This window comes from Oryx dammah, unplaced genomic scaffold, assembly GCF_014754425.2.
Source record: "Oryx dammah isolate SB20612 unplaced genomic scaffold, SCBI_Odam_1.1 HiC_scaffold_2, whole genome shotgun sequence".
In the NCBI taxonomy this organism is placed as follows: domain Eukaryota; kingdom Metazoa; phylum Chordata; class Mammalia; order Artiodactyla; family Bovidae; genus Oryx; species Oryx dammah.
In genome coordinates, this window is record NW_024070186.1 from 46,237,613 (window position 1) to 46,257,383 (window position 19,771).

Genomic DNA, 19,771 nt, shown 5'->3' on the forward strand with positions numbered 1-19,771 from the left:
TAAAGCAGAAATAGATGTTTTTTTCTGGAACTCTTGCTTTTTTGATGATGCAGCGGATGTTGGCAATTTGATCTCTGGTTCCTCTGCGTTTTCTGAAACCAGCTTGAACATCTGGAAGTTCATGGTTCACGTATTGCTGAAGCCTGGCTTGGAGAATTTTGAGCATCACTTTACTAGCGTGTGAGATGAGAGCAATTGTGTGGTAGTTTGAGCATTCTTTGGCATTGCCTTTCTTTGGGATTGGAATGAAAACTGACCTTTTCCAGTGCTGTGGCCACTGCTGAGTTTTCCAAATTTGCTGGCATATTGAGTGCAGCACTTTCACCACATCATCTTTAAGGATTTGAAATAGCTCAACTGGAACAGTCTAACTCTTAAATACTCTCAAATCATCCCCATTGTTGCCTCCTCAGTTCTCTGCCATAATTTGTCTCATTTGCAGTTCTAGTAGCTATAGATGGCTAAGCATACAATAATAAATATTTATTATAAACATGTTAATAAATATTTAGCAAATAAGTGCCTATCTCCATCCTTCCCCTACCTCCCTCTACCAAAATAAGCAAATCAGCCCTCTCCACCACTGCTGTTGGAGTGACTTTTATAAAAGGTGAATCTGACCCTTGTTGAAATCCACCGGTGATTCCTGTAGCCCACAGAATCAAGTCCTAACCTCTTAACCCAGCACACAAAGCTCTTCATTATCTGGCCCCAGCCAACCTGTTCAGTTCAGGCTTATCTGTTATCATCCCGCTCACACACACAGACACCCTGGCCTCCCACATGAACTGCATGTGCTGCTTGCTCTGGCTCGCTTGAGCCGCGCTTGGTTGGCTTCTGCACGTGTCAGTCACTCTGCATGTGGTGTCCTGCCTCTCATGGTCTGCCTGGTGGCTGGCCAGACTTGGCTCTCGTTTCACCTACTCTAGGACACCTCCCTTGACCACCTTCCGTGACCCTTTTCCCAGCAGTTAGACCTTTTGCCTCCGGATTGTTCCCAGACCACTTTTGTGCCACACTTTACACTGTGCCACAGAGTTTGCTTGTCTCTTTCCCCACTGACTTTTGGGCATTTTACCTTTTTCATCTTATCCTGGCCACAGCCCAGCACTTAGTCATTGTGTCTACTTATGATTACTTTTGTTTATTGTCACGTTTCTTTCTTGGTTTTGAACAATTTGTAAATAGAGAAATTGCCTAAAATGGTTATATTCTCCTGAGCTCCCAAATGCATATGCATAATCCCAAGAACTATTTATCCAGTGAAGGGATTCTGTCCTAATTTCTGGTTTATTCAGCAACTATTTCTTTAATCGTTTTGGTTTCCATTACATTACATTCTGTCATTTATATGGCAAGCCCTTTTTACTTTTTAGTATCTGACATACACATTCTAGAACAAATGATGGTGTAGGTGTTGGTACACTGTGCGTTGATAATATGCTGGAAATGTTGGTATATCAAGATATTCGTTGAGTGGGAAGAGAGATTGTTAGTAAGCATCTAAATTATGAGAATGGGTGTTCTCTTCAGAATTTTAAATTAATTTTGCAAAATTAATTTTTACATTGGTAAGTGTGCTGGTGTGTTTGGTGAAGCATGTTGACCCAGAATTGTTAATATTTCTTCAGTCCAGCCTCCTTCCCATTAAAGCGAAAATCAGCCATAGGTTCACAGTTTGTTTTTCTAATTTATTGTGATAAAGTTTTATTTTGGGTGGGTCCAGATGGCTCGATGCAGCCACATGACACCTCTCACCGGATCTAAAGCATACTGCACAGCGGCTCTCTCCCGTTCTCGCTCTTCTCTGGCCATCCCTCAGGCAGGCTGTCTTTAAGTCAGGCAGGGTTCCCATCTGCCAGGATGGCTGCACCCTGCTTTTAGGAAGCTCTGTCTCCTCTCTCCAACCCTATCTCTAGCACTGTCTCTGTTGCTCAGTTAATACACATCCTGTATTGACCACTTTGACCTTTTACCTCTATCTGCTCAACAGTCTAAATTCCAACCTTTTATTTAAGACTCTGAGACCCTAGACTTGCCTCCTTAGCTCGTGGCCTGACATCTCACATTGTGCCATGTAGTATGCTGTTCACATTTTCTCATCTCTTACATATCCCTGTTGAGAAGGTTTCCTTTTCCAATTCTTGCCCTGTTATTCCCTGTCCCTACCCTTCAAGCAAAACACTTGAACAACTTTTTTTCTTCCATATAACCTTCACTTTCTGGTAATTATTTCCTGTTGAAGTGAAGTGTTAGGTTATTTAGTCATGTCTGACTGTGATCCTGTGGACTGTAGCCCACTGGGCTCCTCTGTCCTTGGGATTCTTCAGGCAAGAATACTGGAGTGGATTGCCATTCCTGTCTCCAGGGGATCTTCCCAACTTAGGGATCAAACCGAGGTTTCCTACATTGTAGGCAGATTCTTTACTGTCTGAACTACCGAGGAATCCCTATTTCCTATTAAACTGTTCCTAAAATTCTTTCTCTTACAGAAAGCTATCTTGGGTTGATACTGTAAAGCGTAAAGTAAAGCGTCTTACTTTTCTTTACCTTTATCCATTCCTGGAGCAGTAGCCACCTCCGCTCCCATAATGCTGCATGCTTTTTCTTTGTCCTCTCATTCCCAGAATGTACTTGTGTTAGATAGGCAGATGTACTGCTTCTTTGGTTTTAGATTTTGTTAGTTTTTTCTCTCTTGAAGCCAGGGACTACATCTGTTTGATTCTTTGTGTATTGCCTAAAACAGCCCACCCTCGCCATTTCCATACACACGACTCATAACCAGTTTCTGATAATACAAAACAATGGTTTGATAAGAGTGGTGAATGTTGAACATTTGGCTTTCATGTTGGATGAATTTTATACTGATGCAGATTGAAGAGAATAAAAACTCTTGGCTTTGGATTTTTTAAGCATTCCCTGTTTAAGGGAGAGCAGGTGGTAAAATTAATCTTATAAAAAGATAATTTAATGTTTTTCAAATTTGTTATTTTGTCTCTGTCAAGTCTAGAAAATCATATTGAAACTCAAATAGAGCTAAAACAGTACTTTGATACATCAATCCACAGAATAGTTGATTGTAGTAAATTAGGATTTGTCATAGAAATTTCATAATGCCCAAAAGACTGAAGTGCTCAGAGAATATAGCAAAGGCTGCAGGTTTAGATGTCTTTCTCATGCAAATCATTATCTATGAAGTCTTAATAACGTAGGCATAAACAGAAATTGCTAGAGAGATGTCCAGAATAAAATCTGATACTTTAACAGCAAAAAGCATTGGCTGTTTATAGTATAGTGTATGTTAACATATTAACTGCACTGCTGAGAACTCCATAAAGAAACTACTGAGGATTTGTTGACTCATAATTGGAAACAGTTACTGGGAAATAAAGCAGGGAAATCTGTTTAGAAACTGGAAGTGAATTTAGGAAGAAAGAGGTTAATATCTCTCTACTCAGTAACATCAGATTCTCCTAAAATTAAGGGAAAATTGTTTAAAGCAACTTGATGTGAAGTTTCAGTATAGGAGTTCCAGTTTTCAATATTTTTCTTTTTTGTAGAGTTTCCCAGAAACATTTTTTTAAAATTCTGGATTATGTATTCCTATTTACCATAAATAATTTTAAACAAAGTAGTGTTCAAATGTGATATAAACTGCATTTTATTATCTTCCCATTTCACACTTAAAATTATATGTTCTTTTTAAGACTGCATCCTGCTAGTTAGGATGAAATTAGGCATTCTAATCCTCACTTGAAATTAAGTAAGAAATTAGGATTTGGGGAAGCTCTTCAGGAATTTTTAAAGGAACATAACTGCTTTTTACAAGTTATGTGCTCCATGGCCGCATCAGTTCGTATATGACTTTGAGTTTTTTGGTTTTTGTTTTTTTCCCAAAGAGAAGCTAATTCACAAATTATGAACATTGGGGTGGAGGGTAGGAAATACTTTCTTTCCCTCACATTTGCCAGGAGTGTTCAGTGAGAGATGTTAATAGGTATTCATGGTAAAAGGGAGAGTATTGTCATAGGTTTGGAAGAGTACTTTCTAGCCCTCATCATGGCATTGATACTTCAGATCTACCTTCACATATTTAAGGGACAGAGGAGTAGCTGCAGTAAGTAAATTGTTTAACTCTGTATAGACAACTTCTTCAGACTTGACCACAGAATGTTTTTTTGTGCAGAGTACCTATCTAACAGTCCTTGGAACAAGTGTTCTAAGAGCAGAGTCTGGAGTTTCACAGTAACCAACAAAACCCATAGGTCAAAATTCATACCCTTTTCAAAATCCTAATTTATGACAAGAAACATGTCAATTATTGGGAATATCTGTCCAAACACCTTGATTTCATATGAGCCAGTTTTGAGTGCCACTGGATCTGCAGTATCTGGACGTGTGTTAAAGACATTCATTTAGAAACTTGTGGAAAGAATGAAACAATGCATTTAAAAACTTAGTCACTGCTTATAGCTGTGATGTTATGTTTTCTTAGGGAAATTTTGAAATATACACAACAAGAAAAATGAACATTTTGCCATTAATGGTTCAGATGAGTCAAATACTAGATGAAGTCCATTAAAAAAGAAACACAAGTTTTTTGTACCACCCTTTATAAATCTAAGTGATTCTCATTTATATAGTGGGACCATCCCCCTCCCCAGTGAAGTATGGATGTGGCAGCAGCAGACCATAGAACATGACAAGACTGTTCTCATAGCTGAGCGTTAACGATAATCCAGACTATGTTTCCTCATCATATTTTGTTAACCTTTTTTTTTCCACCCGCAGAATAAAAGATGATGTTAGGTAGATTAGCAGTACTTGCCTCATTTGAGGTCATTTTATTTTTCCTATCTTTCATCAGGCAGTATTGTGTATTCCTGTGTTTGCTTAGGTGAACTGATGCCTCTGAAAAAAAGACAGGCTTCAAGAGAAGTTTCTTTTGTTTCTCTCTCTGCTTTTCATGTCAGCTTTGTCCTAGAGCTGACTCCCTGATTGGCTGAGACCAGGTTTGGCTCATCCTACTGTGGCGGAAAGAGCAGGACCATGTTGATTGGTTCAGGCCAGTGATGCTGTAGGATAGAATCGATCCCTGCTCCCTGGCTTGGACGTTTGGGTCTTGTTAAGAAAAGACATAAAAGAAACGGGGAAACCACTCACAGTGATATCTTTTTACTCCAAACAAAACAAGCTTTGAAAACTCTGCAGTGTGCTGTACTAGATATTTGTGATGTCATATGAGATGTTTAGGTATTTCTCTTTTGCAAATGTACTGCTATTAACAGTTCATTTTTTCTTGGGTCTTTTTAGAGGACAAGAATTTTGGGCAGATTTGAATGCCATGAATGTGTATGAAACAGCTGAATTTGACCAACTACGAAGGCTGTCCACACCACCCTCTAGCAATGCCAACTCTATTTACCACACAGTCTGGAAATTCTTCTGTAGGGACCACTTTGGATGGAGGGAGTATCCTGAGGTATTTACAGAATCCCTTTCCAAAAAGTGCATTTAAATTTTTTTGTCTTTCACTGTTCCTTTCTGACAATGACTAGACAGAACCACAAACCAAAGAGCTTATGGATATAAAATTGAGTCTTGTTGACAATGAGTAATACTTTTCTGTCTTGATTTTTCTGGAAATGTATTTTTTTACCATTAATTTCCTGGAGCCCATAAATGAAATACCATGGTTATCAGAGAGAAAATGCTTTTCCCAGTATCCTATTACAATAGGGACCAAGTATTTACTGTGATAAGTATTCAGACTCAGTGCCAACTTTGGAGTAATTTTAATGAGATGAGCACTAGTGTAATGTTTGGCTATATCTGGCTCCTGGTGATTGGATCATGTGTTACACTATTAGCATTTTAGAAGACTGGGGAAAACAATTGCCCTTAAGCCCCTGGAAGAAGTACTTGAAAATGTTTATTGAACCATGTGGTCAAGCAAATCAGTCATTTAAAATTCTATAACAAGTGCACACGTATCCGTAGTCTGAGATGGTAAGAATAGTTCATCCATTACACAGTGAGGTTTTAAAATGATGGTACTTTACTTTTCCTCTGAATGAGAATTCTGAGTCACAATTAATTGCCCTGAAATGGATTTAAAGATTAATTTCACATTCCAAAGATCTGACTTCTTTAATTGATTAAATTCATTTCCAGCATTACAGAAAGGGAGAACTGACTTATCTACCTTAGATTTTCTTTTAAGGAAACAGCAAAAGAAAACAACCTAGTATGTTAATTAGTATAAAACATAATATTGAGTTAAAATTTCTTATTCTTAAGTAGTCAATAGTAGCTAGTATCTTCTGAAAAGAATAAGCTGTTTAAAGTATATTTGGATAGTCCAATGTGTTGGACTGTCTTTGTGTTTTACCTCTTGAGAGGTTTCTTGGGTTTGGAACTTAATTGATTTATGTGAGCAGTATATACTACCATCTTTAATCCTCTAATGAAACTCTCTTAAGGAATAGAAACAATAAAATCTCCAGGACATTTGTAGGGCCTCTAATTAGGATAGACTAACCCTTCACATGTTTCATAAGGTGGGAGATCCATGGAAGCATCTTTCTGTTCTGCATCTTAGAAAAAAAATAAAATTCCTGCCTATAACAGGAAATAATTTGATTCACTGTACTTTTTGGCACTCTTCTGATGTTAATAGCAAAGTTAACTGTTTTTACCTTTTGTTACATTAACATTTTTCCTATCTTATAGTGACTGTTTATTGCTTAACTCACTGTGTTTTTTCTTTGCCTTCTGTTTTCTCCTCCATAGTCTGTTATTCGATTGATTGAAGAAGCCAACTCTCGAGGTTTGAAAGAAGTCCGATTTATGATGTGGAACAACCACTACATTCTCCACAACTCATTCTTCAGAAGAGAAATAAAAAGGAGACCCCTTTTCCGTTCCTGTTTTATACTGCTTCCATATTTACAGTAAGTGTGCAGCAGAAATTCTCACCATTTTATGTAAATGTATAACTTTTAATGCCAAAAAGACTTTAAAAGACTAACTTGATTATCTCTAAAATGTGAAATTGAGTTATTCTTTTAGTTTAATTCTTCCAAAAATAGAGTTCAGATGAGCTATAATTAACCCAGCACTAAAAGAATGAGCATCCTCTTGCATTTTTTTGGACTAGAAAGCAAAGTAAACATTTTTCCACAACTAAAAGTAGTTCTATCTAGATTAAGTCAGAGTTTGCATTTGCCTCTTTTCATGGAAGATTGAGATACCCTTCCATGTTATGGGACTGTTTTCTAGGCCAGGTAAACTGCCTTGGCGAGTAGAAATTGTCCCTCAAGGTAGTGTTCTCCATTCGTCTCCCTTCAGTGAATTTGCATGGAGAGAATTCACCTTTTCAAGCAATTTGCATTCTCATTTGCTCAGTAAGGCCCATTTTCCTGTAACACTCATTGAAAGTACCTGTCATAATTCTAGGTTTGAGACTGAACTCATCCTTCTGAATTAAAGGTGCGCTCTCCTTCCAGTTTCCCCAGTGCCATTTTGCTTTTCTCTAGAGAGCCTACTGGCCCATCTCCATAGATGGCAAAAGCTGGGGCACACTGCCATTAGCAAGGCCATCTCTGAAAGGTAGTGTCTCTAGGGAAATCATTATCTACTGTAGTCAGATAGATCATATTTAGAGCTTGATTTTTAAAATACAACTTGGTTTACTTGGTTTTGTGAACTGGGGAGATCTAGGGTAACAGTGGTTGGCATCTTATATTCTTACTAGTAGTTTATTTCAAGTCTGAAGTGTGTTTTTCGCATGTCATTATGGTAGTCTTAATGATTCTAATTCTGAGATTGCAAAGGGAACATTAAAAACAAAATATAAACAAAAATCCTTGAAATGCTTAGTACCTAAAAGCAGTTTGTCAGTAAGGCAGATTTTAGAAATATGTGTTTCTAAACTTGAGGTAAATATGTGCTTTCTTAGTTTAGGTGTGAAAATTTTACCCTGTGTTTTTTTTTTTTTTAGAAACTAATAAAAATGCCGTTCTGTAATTGCACTAGCACAGCTGGGGACAGTGTCAGCGTCCAGTAGCTAGGAACATACTGTCCTCCTAGTGAGACAGTAGAGCTCATCAGTGAGACCCGCAGCTTGGCATGCTGGGCCAATCAAGCATGATGCAGCTTACGAGTGGGAGGAAGAATGCTCGTTCAATGCTGCATTGTTGGGAGAGTTTTACGGAAGAGTGAAAATTGATTTGTTTCGATCCTAAGACTGGCAATTACGGAATACCCTTCCCTTCACCTTTTTTTAATCTTAGACTTGTTTTGTAGAAGTATGAACTGTAAAAATAGTATGAGCAGTAGTAGAGTTAATGCCACAAATACGGCCTTCCTATTTATAACGTTGGCTTACAAGAGAACAAAGAAAGTCACTCTTTTCCCTTTCAAAATTTCCTATTTTAGTCTTCTTATCTGGAACAGTAATCATCAGGTAGAAAGTAAGAGCTTAGCAAATCAAAGAGATTATGCAGACACTTCAGTGGGAAAAGAGTAGAGTAGCAGCAGGTTCACCAAGGTGTGATGGTGCATGCAGCCATTGAGTTCCTGTCTGCCCTAGAGTCCAGGGCTGGCCTAGAGGGGAGAAAGAGGAGGACCAATTCAAAAAACAGATTTCAGAAATGGATTTCTGGAGAGACTATGATCTTAGTTAGGAAGAAAGTTTTGTTTTGAAGTGTTAGTAAGTGTAGAAGGTCCAGGAAAATCATAGGTGTCAAAAAGGCTGTAACTATCAGGGGATCAGAGATACCTAAGAATTGGGAATGCTAGAGTAGGGAGGTTGGGGCGGGGGTGTGCAAGCTTAACTCATGAGTTTCCTGCAAAGTTGGCTCTTTTTAAAGGGTTTCCCTGCCTTTTCCCCCTTCCAGTTGTATTAACATTATTGACATAAAACACTGTATAAGTTGAAAGTGCACAACGTAATGACTTTATATATATTGCAGAATTATTACCACAATCAAGTTTAGCTAGTGTTTCTCATAGTTAAAATTTTTTCCGTGTGCTTGCTGGTTTTTAATAGGGCTAGTAAAAGCAGTACTACTTTGCCAACAAAGGTCTGTCTAGTCAAGGCTATGGTTTTTCCAGTGGTCATGTATGGATGTGAGAGTTGGACTGTGAAGAAAGCTGAGCGCTGAAAAATTGATGCTTTTGAACTGTGGTGTTGGAGAAGACTCTTGAGAGTCCCTTGGACTGCAAGATCCAACCAGTCCATCCTAAAGGAGATCAGTCCTGGGTATTGATTGGAAGGACTGATGTGAAGCTGAAACTCCAATACTTTGGCCACCTCATGTGAAGAGTTGACTCATTGGAAAAGACTCTGATGCTGGGAGGGATTGGGGGCTGGAGGAGAAGGGGACGACAGAGGATGAGGTGGCTGGATGGCACCACCGACTCGATGGCCGTGAGTTTGAGTGAACTCCGGGAGTTGGTGATAGACAGGGAGGCCTGGCGTGCTGTGATTCATGGGGTTGCAGAGAGTCAGACATGACTGAGCGACTGAACTGAGTAAAAATCTTATTCTTGAATATTCTTAGAATACTTGAGCTAAACACACAAATACCAGTGTTTGAAGTTTGGAAGTCCATTTCAATTGACAGGACATCTGTCCTGTGCAGTCACCTCATGGTCTTGATAAGGCCTGAGACCCAGAAAGCAGCGATCCTCAGCCTTTCTGGCACCAGGGACGGGTTCCATGGAAGACAGTTTTCCCACAGACTAGGGGTCAGAGGAAGGTTTCTGGGTGATTCAAGCATGTTACATTTATTGTACACCTTATTTTTATGCTTATTATAGCAGCTTCACCTCAGATCATCAGGCATTAGCTCCAGGAGGTTGGGGACCCCTCCCCAAAAGGATAAAATTAATTTTTACTTCATCACTGAAGTTAGGAAATGTCATTCAGAATGGCCAGGGGAGGGAAGGAGAGTGATAAACGGTGACCTTAGATTAGGAGAATTCATTCTTCAGAGGTCCTTGAGTACATGCTCCATGGCCTTTGCGTGACTCTGGCTCCCTAGAGAAGGCTGGGTCTGTGGGAAGCTTGCAGTGTGTCGTCGGAACACCTGTGAGCTGGATGTGAAGCTCCCGCTTTGTGCGCTGGTGTCCTGGCGGGAATGGCAGGAGGGGAGGCGCCATCTCTTCTGGTGTTGGTGCCAGGTTTTCAGTACGGCTGCGACCACCTGTAACCTGTTCTCCTCCTTCAACCCAGAAACTTGCGTTGGTAACATCAATAACAATACTGGGGAACCTGGTGGGCTAGGACTTAGACTCTTCACAGAGCAGGAACAGAGGGAACAGCTAAAATAAGGAGATTACAGTCTGTGTCCTGCCATTCCTCTAGAATAGTGACAGCTTTTTAAGGAGTTACGTACCTGTCAGAACTTGATTAAAGCAGTGGGGCCTCTCTTCAGAAAAATGTACCAGGCAAGGAAGGCTCTGGAGGAATCTGTCAGGTCTTTGTGAAAATGCTCCAGAAGATAACTGGCAGGCCTTCTTTGCCCTGAATCTGAGTGTCAGGGTTAGGATTCCCTTTATCTCTGCTTGTTTCCTTTTGCTCTGTTTTGAAAATGGCCAAGAAATAGGATTTAAATCATTTAATCAGGCAGGAATAAGTAACTGCTTGTCTAAACTCATCCTTTAACAGACCTGAATTTAAAGTTCAAGGATATTCTAGTGTCTAGAGCTTAAGGTAATTAGCTCTATTTTAAGCACATCTAAAGCTATAAAATTTGAATTGTATTGATGGTTTTGTTGTTAAATGTGATATTTAAAACAAGCAATGCCAAATAAATGTTAGCTTTCTTTTGATACCTACTCCATGATCTGTTTTTATACAAAAACTAAAAGTATAAGCCTTTTTTTTTTTTAAATATTTTCTGTCATCTCCCTGTAAGCTCCCTCTTACCCACCTGCCTTCCTGTCTCCATTCACTATGCTTCCCCATCTAAGTAGCCTTTAGTAGTGATATGTTTTCTGCTTAGTACAACAAAGTTTGAGGAACACATAAAATTGTTGTTACCTTGAAATGGAGTGTAACTATATAGGCAAAAGAGGAATCCAGGACTCAAAGAAAAGATATTTATAAATTGGCGCTTGCTTGCTTGCCTTGCAGGAGTACATTCCAGAGTTTTCTCCATAAGGAAGCCGGAGGGGAGCTAATAATAGGTTATCTGTACAGTGTTCATTCTAACATTTTTTTCTTTCCTTTAATTGATAGCATTTTCTATAATTTTTAAAAATATTTTATATTGGAGTATCAGCCAGTTGTTTTCTAAATATGCATTTAAGCTATTCAGATGATAATGTTAGAGCAGTGTAATGTGAGTTGGACTTATGCTGAGGTTTTATATGGACATTCCTCCCTCTCCCTTCCAGGACACTTGGTGGTGTTCCCACACAGGCTCCTCCACCTCTTGAAGCAACCTCCTCATCGCAGATCATCTGCCCAGATGGGGTCACCTCAGCAAACTTTTACCCTGAAACTTGGGTTTATATGCATCCTTCTCAGGACTTCATCCAAGTGCCTGTTTCTGCAGAGGACAAAAGTTACCGAATTATCTATAATCTTTTTCATAAGACTGTGCCTGAGTTTAAATACAGAATTTTGCAAATATTGAGAGTCCAAAATCAGTTTCTTTGGGAAAAATATAAAAGGTGAGTCAGCAGTATGAAAAGTTCAAAAGAGGTTTTCTTGATGTAGTTAATGATAAATGCAGAACATAATAGTAAAGATTTGCATAGAACTTAATGTCATATTTTTTCTTATATTAATTCATAATTCTCATAACAGACCTTCCAAGTAGGATTATTACAGTCTGCATTTTACAGAAAGAAAAGTAAGTCACAGAAAAGTTCGATGACTTGCCACAGGTCATACAGCTAATAAGATATGGTGCTGGAATTTGAACCCAGGCAGGCTAGCACCAGAGGCCTTGTTATTGATCACTTTATGGTGCTGTATTTCAGGTCAGCCACAAATTAATGTAATTAGGTAGGGGGGAGCTTGCATGTAGATTTGAGGAACCTCAGAATTCAGGTTGGTGGAATTAGGTAAGGAAGTCACCCCGAGAAGGTAAGCTATGAGAGCTAGATTTGAAATGAAAGAACAAGTGAACAAATGTTTGGTGGAGCAAAGAGGGAAAGGGCTTTTGTCTGCTGTGCAAAAGAGAAGTTTAAACTTGCAGGATGCTCTTTGATGATATTTTTGCCCTTGAAGGCAATGTTAACATTTCCTCCCCATTGAAACCATAAAGAGAATATCATGCCTATTAAACTGATCTATACCTTCCTTCTTCTGAATTCCCTGTCCACTTTTTGCATTAGGAAAAAGGAATATATGAACCGGAAAATGTTTGGCCGTGACAGAATAATAAATGAGAGACATTTATTTCATGGAACATCCCAGGATGTGGTAGATGGGATCTGCAAGCACAACTTTGATCCTCGAGTCTGTGGAAAGCATGCTACAATGTTTGGACAGGGCAGTTACTTTGCAAAGAAGGCAAGCTACTCTCATAACTTTTCTAAGAAGTCCTCCAAAGGAGTCCATTTCATGTTTCTGGCTAAAGTGCTAACTGGCAGATACACGATGGGCAGTCACGGCATGAGAAGGCCCCCTCCCGTCAACCCTGGCAGCGTCACCAGTGACCTGTATGACTCTTGTGTCGATAATTTCTTTGAGCCTCAGATTTTTGTCATTTTTAATGACGACCAGAGTTACCCTTATTTTGTTATCCAGTATGAAGAAGTCAGTAACACTGTTTCCATCTGAAAAATCTTGGTACTGCTAAATTATTTGTATAAACTCAATCCAGCGTTTGTAGCAGGTTTTGGATGGGTGGGCAGAGTAGGGAACAGCACTGGAAATAGGGCAGTTTTAAGACCATTTTTTTAAGTGCTAGAAAGTGAAAAAAAAGTTTTTTTAAGAAAAACACAAGTTTTAAAATGACCACTTATTCTTTAATTATTTACTAATTGTTGTTAGTGTACTCAGTGTGGAAAAGACTACGGATTGCATACTCTTTTCATTCACACCTGTACATTATAGGCAGCAATGTTATTAGAAGCATTTTTAATAAACGGAACAGCCTAACTAAATGTGGCTTAAGCCTGGTAGAAGTTTGGCCAAATGGAGGCTGTGAGCAAATGTGAGGATCCAGTTTATTTACAAAGATTAAAACTGACTGGAACTAGTACTACCATATTTACTCTGTCCAAAGCACTGCTGCTGTGGTGTAGGATGAGTTTATGGCATTCTGGTGGGTGGAAAGAAATTTCTGTTTCTATCAGTAGGACTGAAATATGTCACCCTACCACAGAGTTAAATCAATGACTTTAACTGTTCTGCAGAGTTTGCCTGAGAACTCAGTTCTGTTTAGGGAAAGTAAGAGGAAAAAAAGAACCATTTGAAAAATTTGTCACCAGCAAAATTTTTCATTAACTAGTTATATAAAATATGGTTCTTCTGTTAAACTTCAGCCTTAAAAAACTCAGTCTGTCATTCTCGTCCACCCCAGTTTGCAGGAGTTGGGCACCTGATTTGGTTAAAGCCAGTCTTAAGAATTAAAAGTATTACTTTTAGGGTTCCAGACGTAGGCCCTGACTGAAGGTTTTAGAGAAAGAATTAATACATCTGTAACTGAATTGGTTAGAGTTTACTACTGTACTTTGCACAAAGTAGATCTCAAAAAAGTATTTGTTGACATGGAAATATTAAAGGTGGACCCCCACCCCTCTGCCTGCTTTGCCAGGTGTAGCTGGGTTCCCTGGTCAACTCTGTATCTTACACTACTTCACAGAAACACAGACTTGGAAATTGTGCCACTGACCCAGCAGGAGCAGTGTTAGGAGACCGGGCCTCTGCCTGAGCTGAGAGGTAGCCGCTCGGTGTACTTTGCCTTAAGCAAAGCAAACAGACCTGAATTTACAAAAGTGGAAGTGGTTGTTCACAAAAGAATTCACTATGGAATTCTTTCAGATTCCAAGCTCTCCTAGTATGTTTGCAGTTATTTCATTTATACACAACTCTTCAGGAACTTCTGTGTTGTTCAAAGCAAGATCTATCTATCCTGATGTCTCAGTGACTTGGCCTGTTTAAGCACTTACCAGGGCTTCCACACAGTTATTTATTTTGCCCTTGTTGATCTTTTTGTTTGCTGCCATTGGCATGAAATAGCCAGCTGAGGCTGGTATAGTTGTCCTTTCATTCAGTTGTAACTTGTAAACCAGTAATTCCCAATCTTTTTCAAGTTAAGACATCTTACTGTTGCTTATTTGGTTTTATGAAACTTGTTCCTTTTTTTCTCCCTAAAGGAAAAAAAAGCTTTATGACATATTTATTTTTTTAATAAAACTAAAGCAAAAATAAAAGTTCTGGTAATTCTTTAAAAAAACTTTGTTGTTTTGGTTCTCTTTAAGACAGCCGCATTATGATCTGTAAATGCTGGTCAGTTGAGTGAATGAATGTGTGATTGAATGAATGAGTGAACAGACCTAACCAGAGACTGCTGCCTAAACACTTGTGCTCTGAGAAATCAGCAAAAAAGTGCATTATCTGGCAATTGACTTAAATCACAAGAGAATAGTAAATATTTTGCAGATAAGTGCTTGAGGGAAAGGGTAAGTTTTATATTAGCAAACAGCAAAAGTAAAAAAATATATATATATTACCAGGTTGTCCCCTTCAGCGGGTGTTGAAGGAAATATAAAAAGGAAGTGTAAAAATTTCATCCGCTCTCAAGCACCTTGCTGCTGCTGTTTGGCCGCTCAGTTGTGTCCCACTCTTTTGCAGCCTCATTAACTGCCCACCTGGCTCCTCTGTCCATGGAATTCTCTAGACAAGAATACTGGAGCAGGTTGCCATTTCCTTCTCCAGGGGAATCTTCCATACTCAAGGATCAAACACCTGAGTGGGTCTCCTGCACTGGCAGGTGGAGTCTTTACCACTGAGCCACCAGGGAACCCCCTCAATGCCTTAGCTGCTTTCAGCTAACCTAAAGTGACCTGACTGGTAAACATAAGCCTCTTTGATGTACTTTCTCTCCAGTGTGTTTTTAAATTCATGTATAGTATTGTATGTTTTAACTAAGCAAAGACCTGTGGAGTCAGACCAAATTTTGTAATGATTCCATGGATTTAAAACACTGAAAGGGATTCAGCAAATCTGTCTCCTTCCTGGTACCACTGTAATTTATACCATTTTAGAAAGCTGGAACTGTGGTTAAGATTTTTAGGAATCTGCAAACTAATATTCCAGTGTCATACAGTTCTGTGGACGAGAAAGTTTACATGTGTAAGGTTAATAAATATTGGGCCCTTTGTATTTATAAATTCTAAAGCCCAATCCACCTTTTTGCTATAAACCTCCTTCAGTAAATGGTTTAGATAACAAAAATAATCATTAGGGCCTGAAATATTGATCTTTGAGGAAAAATTTTTATGATACTAGGTCTGAAAATGACTTTTAAACATAATGCCCAAACAGTCACGTATGGTCATTTTAAATCAGAGGGGTTTCCATTAATTAAGGAAGGTAAGTGGTTTTGTGTAGTCAGTTTTCTCATCTTTGTAGGTTTTCTTCCTGACTACAAATGATAAGAATGTTCTTTGAGACTTTACAATCCAGTTTTTATGCTATACAAACCAATAATATTTATATACAAATTAAAAGCCAGAAACAGTACGGAGGTTCCTCAGAAAACTAAAAATAGAATTAGCATATGATCCAGCAATCCCACTCCTGGGCACATATCCAGACAAAACCAATTCAGAAAGAAACATGGCACCCCTATGTTCACAGCAGCACTATTCACAATAGCCAAAACATGGAAACAACCTAAATGTCCACTGACAGATCAATGGATAAAGGTGATGTGGTGTGTGTGTATACACACACAATGGAATACTACTTAGCCATAAAAGAGAATGAAATACCCATTTGCAGCAATATCGATGCACCAGCATTTATCATATTAAGTCAAAAATACCATATGATATCATTTAATGTTGAATCTAAAATATGGTACAAATGAAAAACTCATTGGTGCCATGTGACTCACAGATAGAAAGTAGATGTATCGTTGCCAAAGAGGAGGGGAGAAGGGAGAGGGACGGAGAGTTTGGGGTTAGATGCAAACTAGCATATATAGGATGTACATATATCAACAAGGTCTTACTGTATGGTACAGGAAACTTTCCAATCTCCTGGAATAAACCATAATGGAAAAGAATAAAAAGAATGTCTAAATGTGTATAAGTCACTGCTGTACAGCAGAAAACAACATTGTAAATCAACTATACTTCAGTATTAGAAAAAGCCAGAAGCATTTTCCTTAGCAATGATAGTGTCAGGTTTTAAAATCAGACTCATCTAGTTTATTGACTTAGGTACTCTTATTGCAGGCAAAATAAATAAATAAGACTACTTTTCCTTAGCTTGCTTACCTTACAAGCTATCATCATCATAGGCAGAAAGAAGATGCTATTGAAGAGTTTCATCACCATTATTAGCTGGTCTTTTATTGCTTTACTCACTCTTCAGCATATATTTTGGGTGACTAATGCCCGCCTAGAACTCTCAGATGGCAGCTCTTTTAAGGCTTTGAAGTGAAGTGAAGTCGCTCAGTCGTGTCCGACTCTGTGACCCCATGGACTGTAGCCCATCAGGCTCCTCCATCCATGGGATTTCCCAGGCAAGAATACTGGAGTGGGTTGCCATTTCCTTCTCCAGGGGATCTTCCTGACCTAGGGATCGAACCCAGGTCTCCCGTACGGCAGGCAGATGCTTTAACCTCTGAGCCACCAGGGAAGCCAATCTTAACATAAATGTGGAAGATTTGTATGTTAGAATATTGCTAAATTCTCCAAACCAGAGCAGATAGCCACCCACTCTGATGATGTTAGAATTTTAAGGGCTTAATTGTACTTAAAGTGAAGTTGCTCAGTTGTGTCTGACTCTATGTGACCCCATGGATTGTAGGTTCCTCCATCCATAGGATTTTCCAAGCAAGAGTACTGGAGTGGGTTGCCATTTCTTCAAGAGATCTTCCTGACCCAGGTATTGTAGGCATTGTAGGCAGACGCTTTACTGTCTAAGCCACTAGGGAAGTCCTAATTGTGCTTAAGTACCTAATTAATAAGATGAAAATGACCAAAAGCTCCTATGAATTCAGTGATCTTTTAGAGCAAATTCATATTAACATGACAACCATATCTACATTTTATGTGTAGGATATACTTAATTTCTCAACAAGATTTAGGGCTCATGAGTATTAATGGACTCCTTACAATAATTCCTACATGCTGCTAAAGTTTACAGCCAATAGGCTGGAAACAACTGGGTTGGACTATTTCTAAATTCAAGTTTTATAACTGTTTATCTCCTCAATTATATCCAACCCTAAAATTTAGCCTTAATCAAATCAGCTCAGAGGCTCAACACAGTGTTCAGAAACCTCTCTTACAGGTTTTAGGTGCCAAATTGTCATTGGTTGGGCCTTCTGTCTACATACATCAGCTGCACTTCAGTGTTTCACAGCACATTAAGTACAGTATTTAACAGGTCTGAGTGGCAAGAGTACACTAAAGAGATGCTATCCAACTATATGAGACTGTGGGACTCTTCCAAGCTAATATGAATTCCTTATGCTGCCACCAGTTTATAAATTTTTTTTGAGCAGCAGTGATGGATTTGGGGCATTAACCCACACTTTTCTGACAAAGGTCCTGCTTGAAGGTTTGCATTTCAAAGTATCTTTCTTATGGGTTTAAGTCATAATTTCTAAGCTGAGTGCAATAAACTATTCTACTTCAGAGTAGCAACCGTAAATTAAATGAGAATTACTCTAAATGATCTAAGCCAACTGAATGCAGTAACTACTAGCTTTAGTTCCAACCACTCATAAATGCAGCTGAATTTCTTCTAAATGTAAATTTCTACCCATATGAATGCATTTTCTAAAAAAAAAAAGTTTGTAGTCTCATTTATAATTAACTTTTAGGCATATATAAGTCAGTGCTAGATAGGAATGGGAATGCAGATTTTGTGAACATTGTTACTCAATTTTGCAATGAATTACTGTCACAGAGAGCAGTGGCTTAGTCACAAGCCTATCTAAGAAAGTTACACAATCTTAATGTTTGCTTGTGGACTGAGATATAGAATGTAAAGCCCCAACCACTAATGCTGAAGAAGCTGAATGGTTCTATGAAGACCTACAAGACCTTCTAGAACTAACACCAGAAAAAGATGTCCTTTTCATCATAGGGGATTGAAATGCAAAATAGGAAGTCAAGAGATACGTGGAGTAACAGGCAAGTTTGGCCTTGGAGTACAAAAATGAAGCACAGTACCTGGCTCGCGGTATACTATCACATTTTAGCTAGTGGGAGTAAAACAGAAGTAGTATTATTGTAAGCTGGATAATGGCCCCCAAAACATCCAAGTCCTAATTCCAGGAACCTGTTCATATGATATATGGCAAACAAGGCATTGCAGACATGATTTAAGGCCTTGGGATGGGGAGATGATTCTGGATTATTCTAGAAGCCCAGTATAATCAAGGGTTCTTCAAAGAGTGAGGCAGGGGAATTCCCTGGAGGTCCAGTGGCTAGTGGTCCACTGAAAGGTGAACACCCCAGGTCAGTAGGTGTCCAATACGCTACTGGAGAAGCACAGAGAAATAACTCCAGAAGAAATGAAGAGGCTGAGTACAAAAGAAATGATGCCCAGTTGTGGATGTGTCTGGTGATGAAAGTAAACTCCAATGCCATAAACAATAATACTGTATAGGGAGCTGGAATGTTAGGTCCATGAATCAAGGTAAATTGGGAGTGGGCAAACAGGAGATGGCAAGAGTGAACATCGACATTTTAAGAATCAGTGACCTAAAATGGATGAGAATGGGTAAATTTAATTCAGATGACTGTTGTATCTACTACTATCTACTGTGGGCAAGAATCCCTTAGAAGAAATGGAATAGCCCTCATAGTCAACAAAAGAGTCTGAAATGCAGTACTTGGATGCAAACTCAAAAATGATAGAATGATCTTAGTTCATTTCCAAGGCAAACGATTCAATATCATAGTAAACCAAGTCTATGCCCCAACCACTAATGCTGAAGAAGCTGAATGGTTCTATGAAGACCTACAAGACCTTCTAGAACTAACACCAGAAAAAGATGTCCTTTTCATCATAGGGGATTGGAATGCAAAAGTAGGAAGTCAAGAGATACGTGGAGTAACAGGCAAGTTTGGCCTTGGAGTACAAAAATGAAGCAGGGGAAAAGCTAACAGAGTTTTGCCAAAAGAATGCACTGGTCATGGCAAACACCCTCTTCCAACAACACAAGAGAAGACTCTACACATGGACATCACCAGATGGTCAATACTGAAATCACATTGATTATATCTTTTGCAGCCAAAGATGAAGAAGTTCTGTACAGTCAGCCTAAACAAGAACTGGAGCTGACTGTGGTTCAGATCGTGAACTGCTTATTGAAAAATTCAGACTTAAATTGAAGAAAGAAGAAAAAACCACTAAACCATTCAGGTATCACCTAAATCAAATCCTTTATACAGTGGAAGTGACAAATTGATTCAAGGGATTAGATCTGATAGAGTGCCTGAAGAACTATGGATGGAGATTTGCAACATTGTGTAGGAGGTGGTGAGCAAAACCATCCCCAAGAAAAAGAAATGCAAAAAGGCAAAATGATTGTCTGAGGAAGTTTTACAAATAGCT

The 19,771-nt window shown here is 38.8% G+C and overlaps 1 protein-coding gene across 1 annotated transcript in view; it reads left to right on the top strand.

Annotated features, from left to right (window-relative positions):
* LOC120868677 (TCDD inducible poly(ADP-ribose) polymerase) overlaps nt 1-13,647 on the top strand; it is a 28,727-nt gene extending 15,080 nt beyond the window's left edge. The window contains exons 3-6 of the mRNA XM_040247472.1: nt 5,314-5,482; nt 6,793-6,953; nt 11,407-11,685; nt 12,355-13,647. Of these exons, the coding sequence (XP_040103406.1) occupies nt 5,314-5,482; nt 6,793-6,953; nt 11,407-11,685; nt 12,355-12,802 (1,057 nt within the window). The 3' untranslated portion in view covers nt 12,803-13,647. The remainder of the gene's footprint in view (nt 1-5,313; nt 5,483-6,792; nt 6,954-11,406; nt 11,686-12,354) is intronic.
* The last annotated feature ends 6,124 nt before the right edge of the window (nt 13,648-19,771 follow it).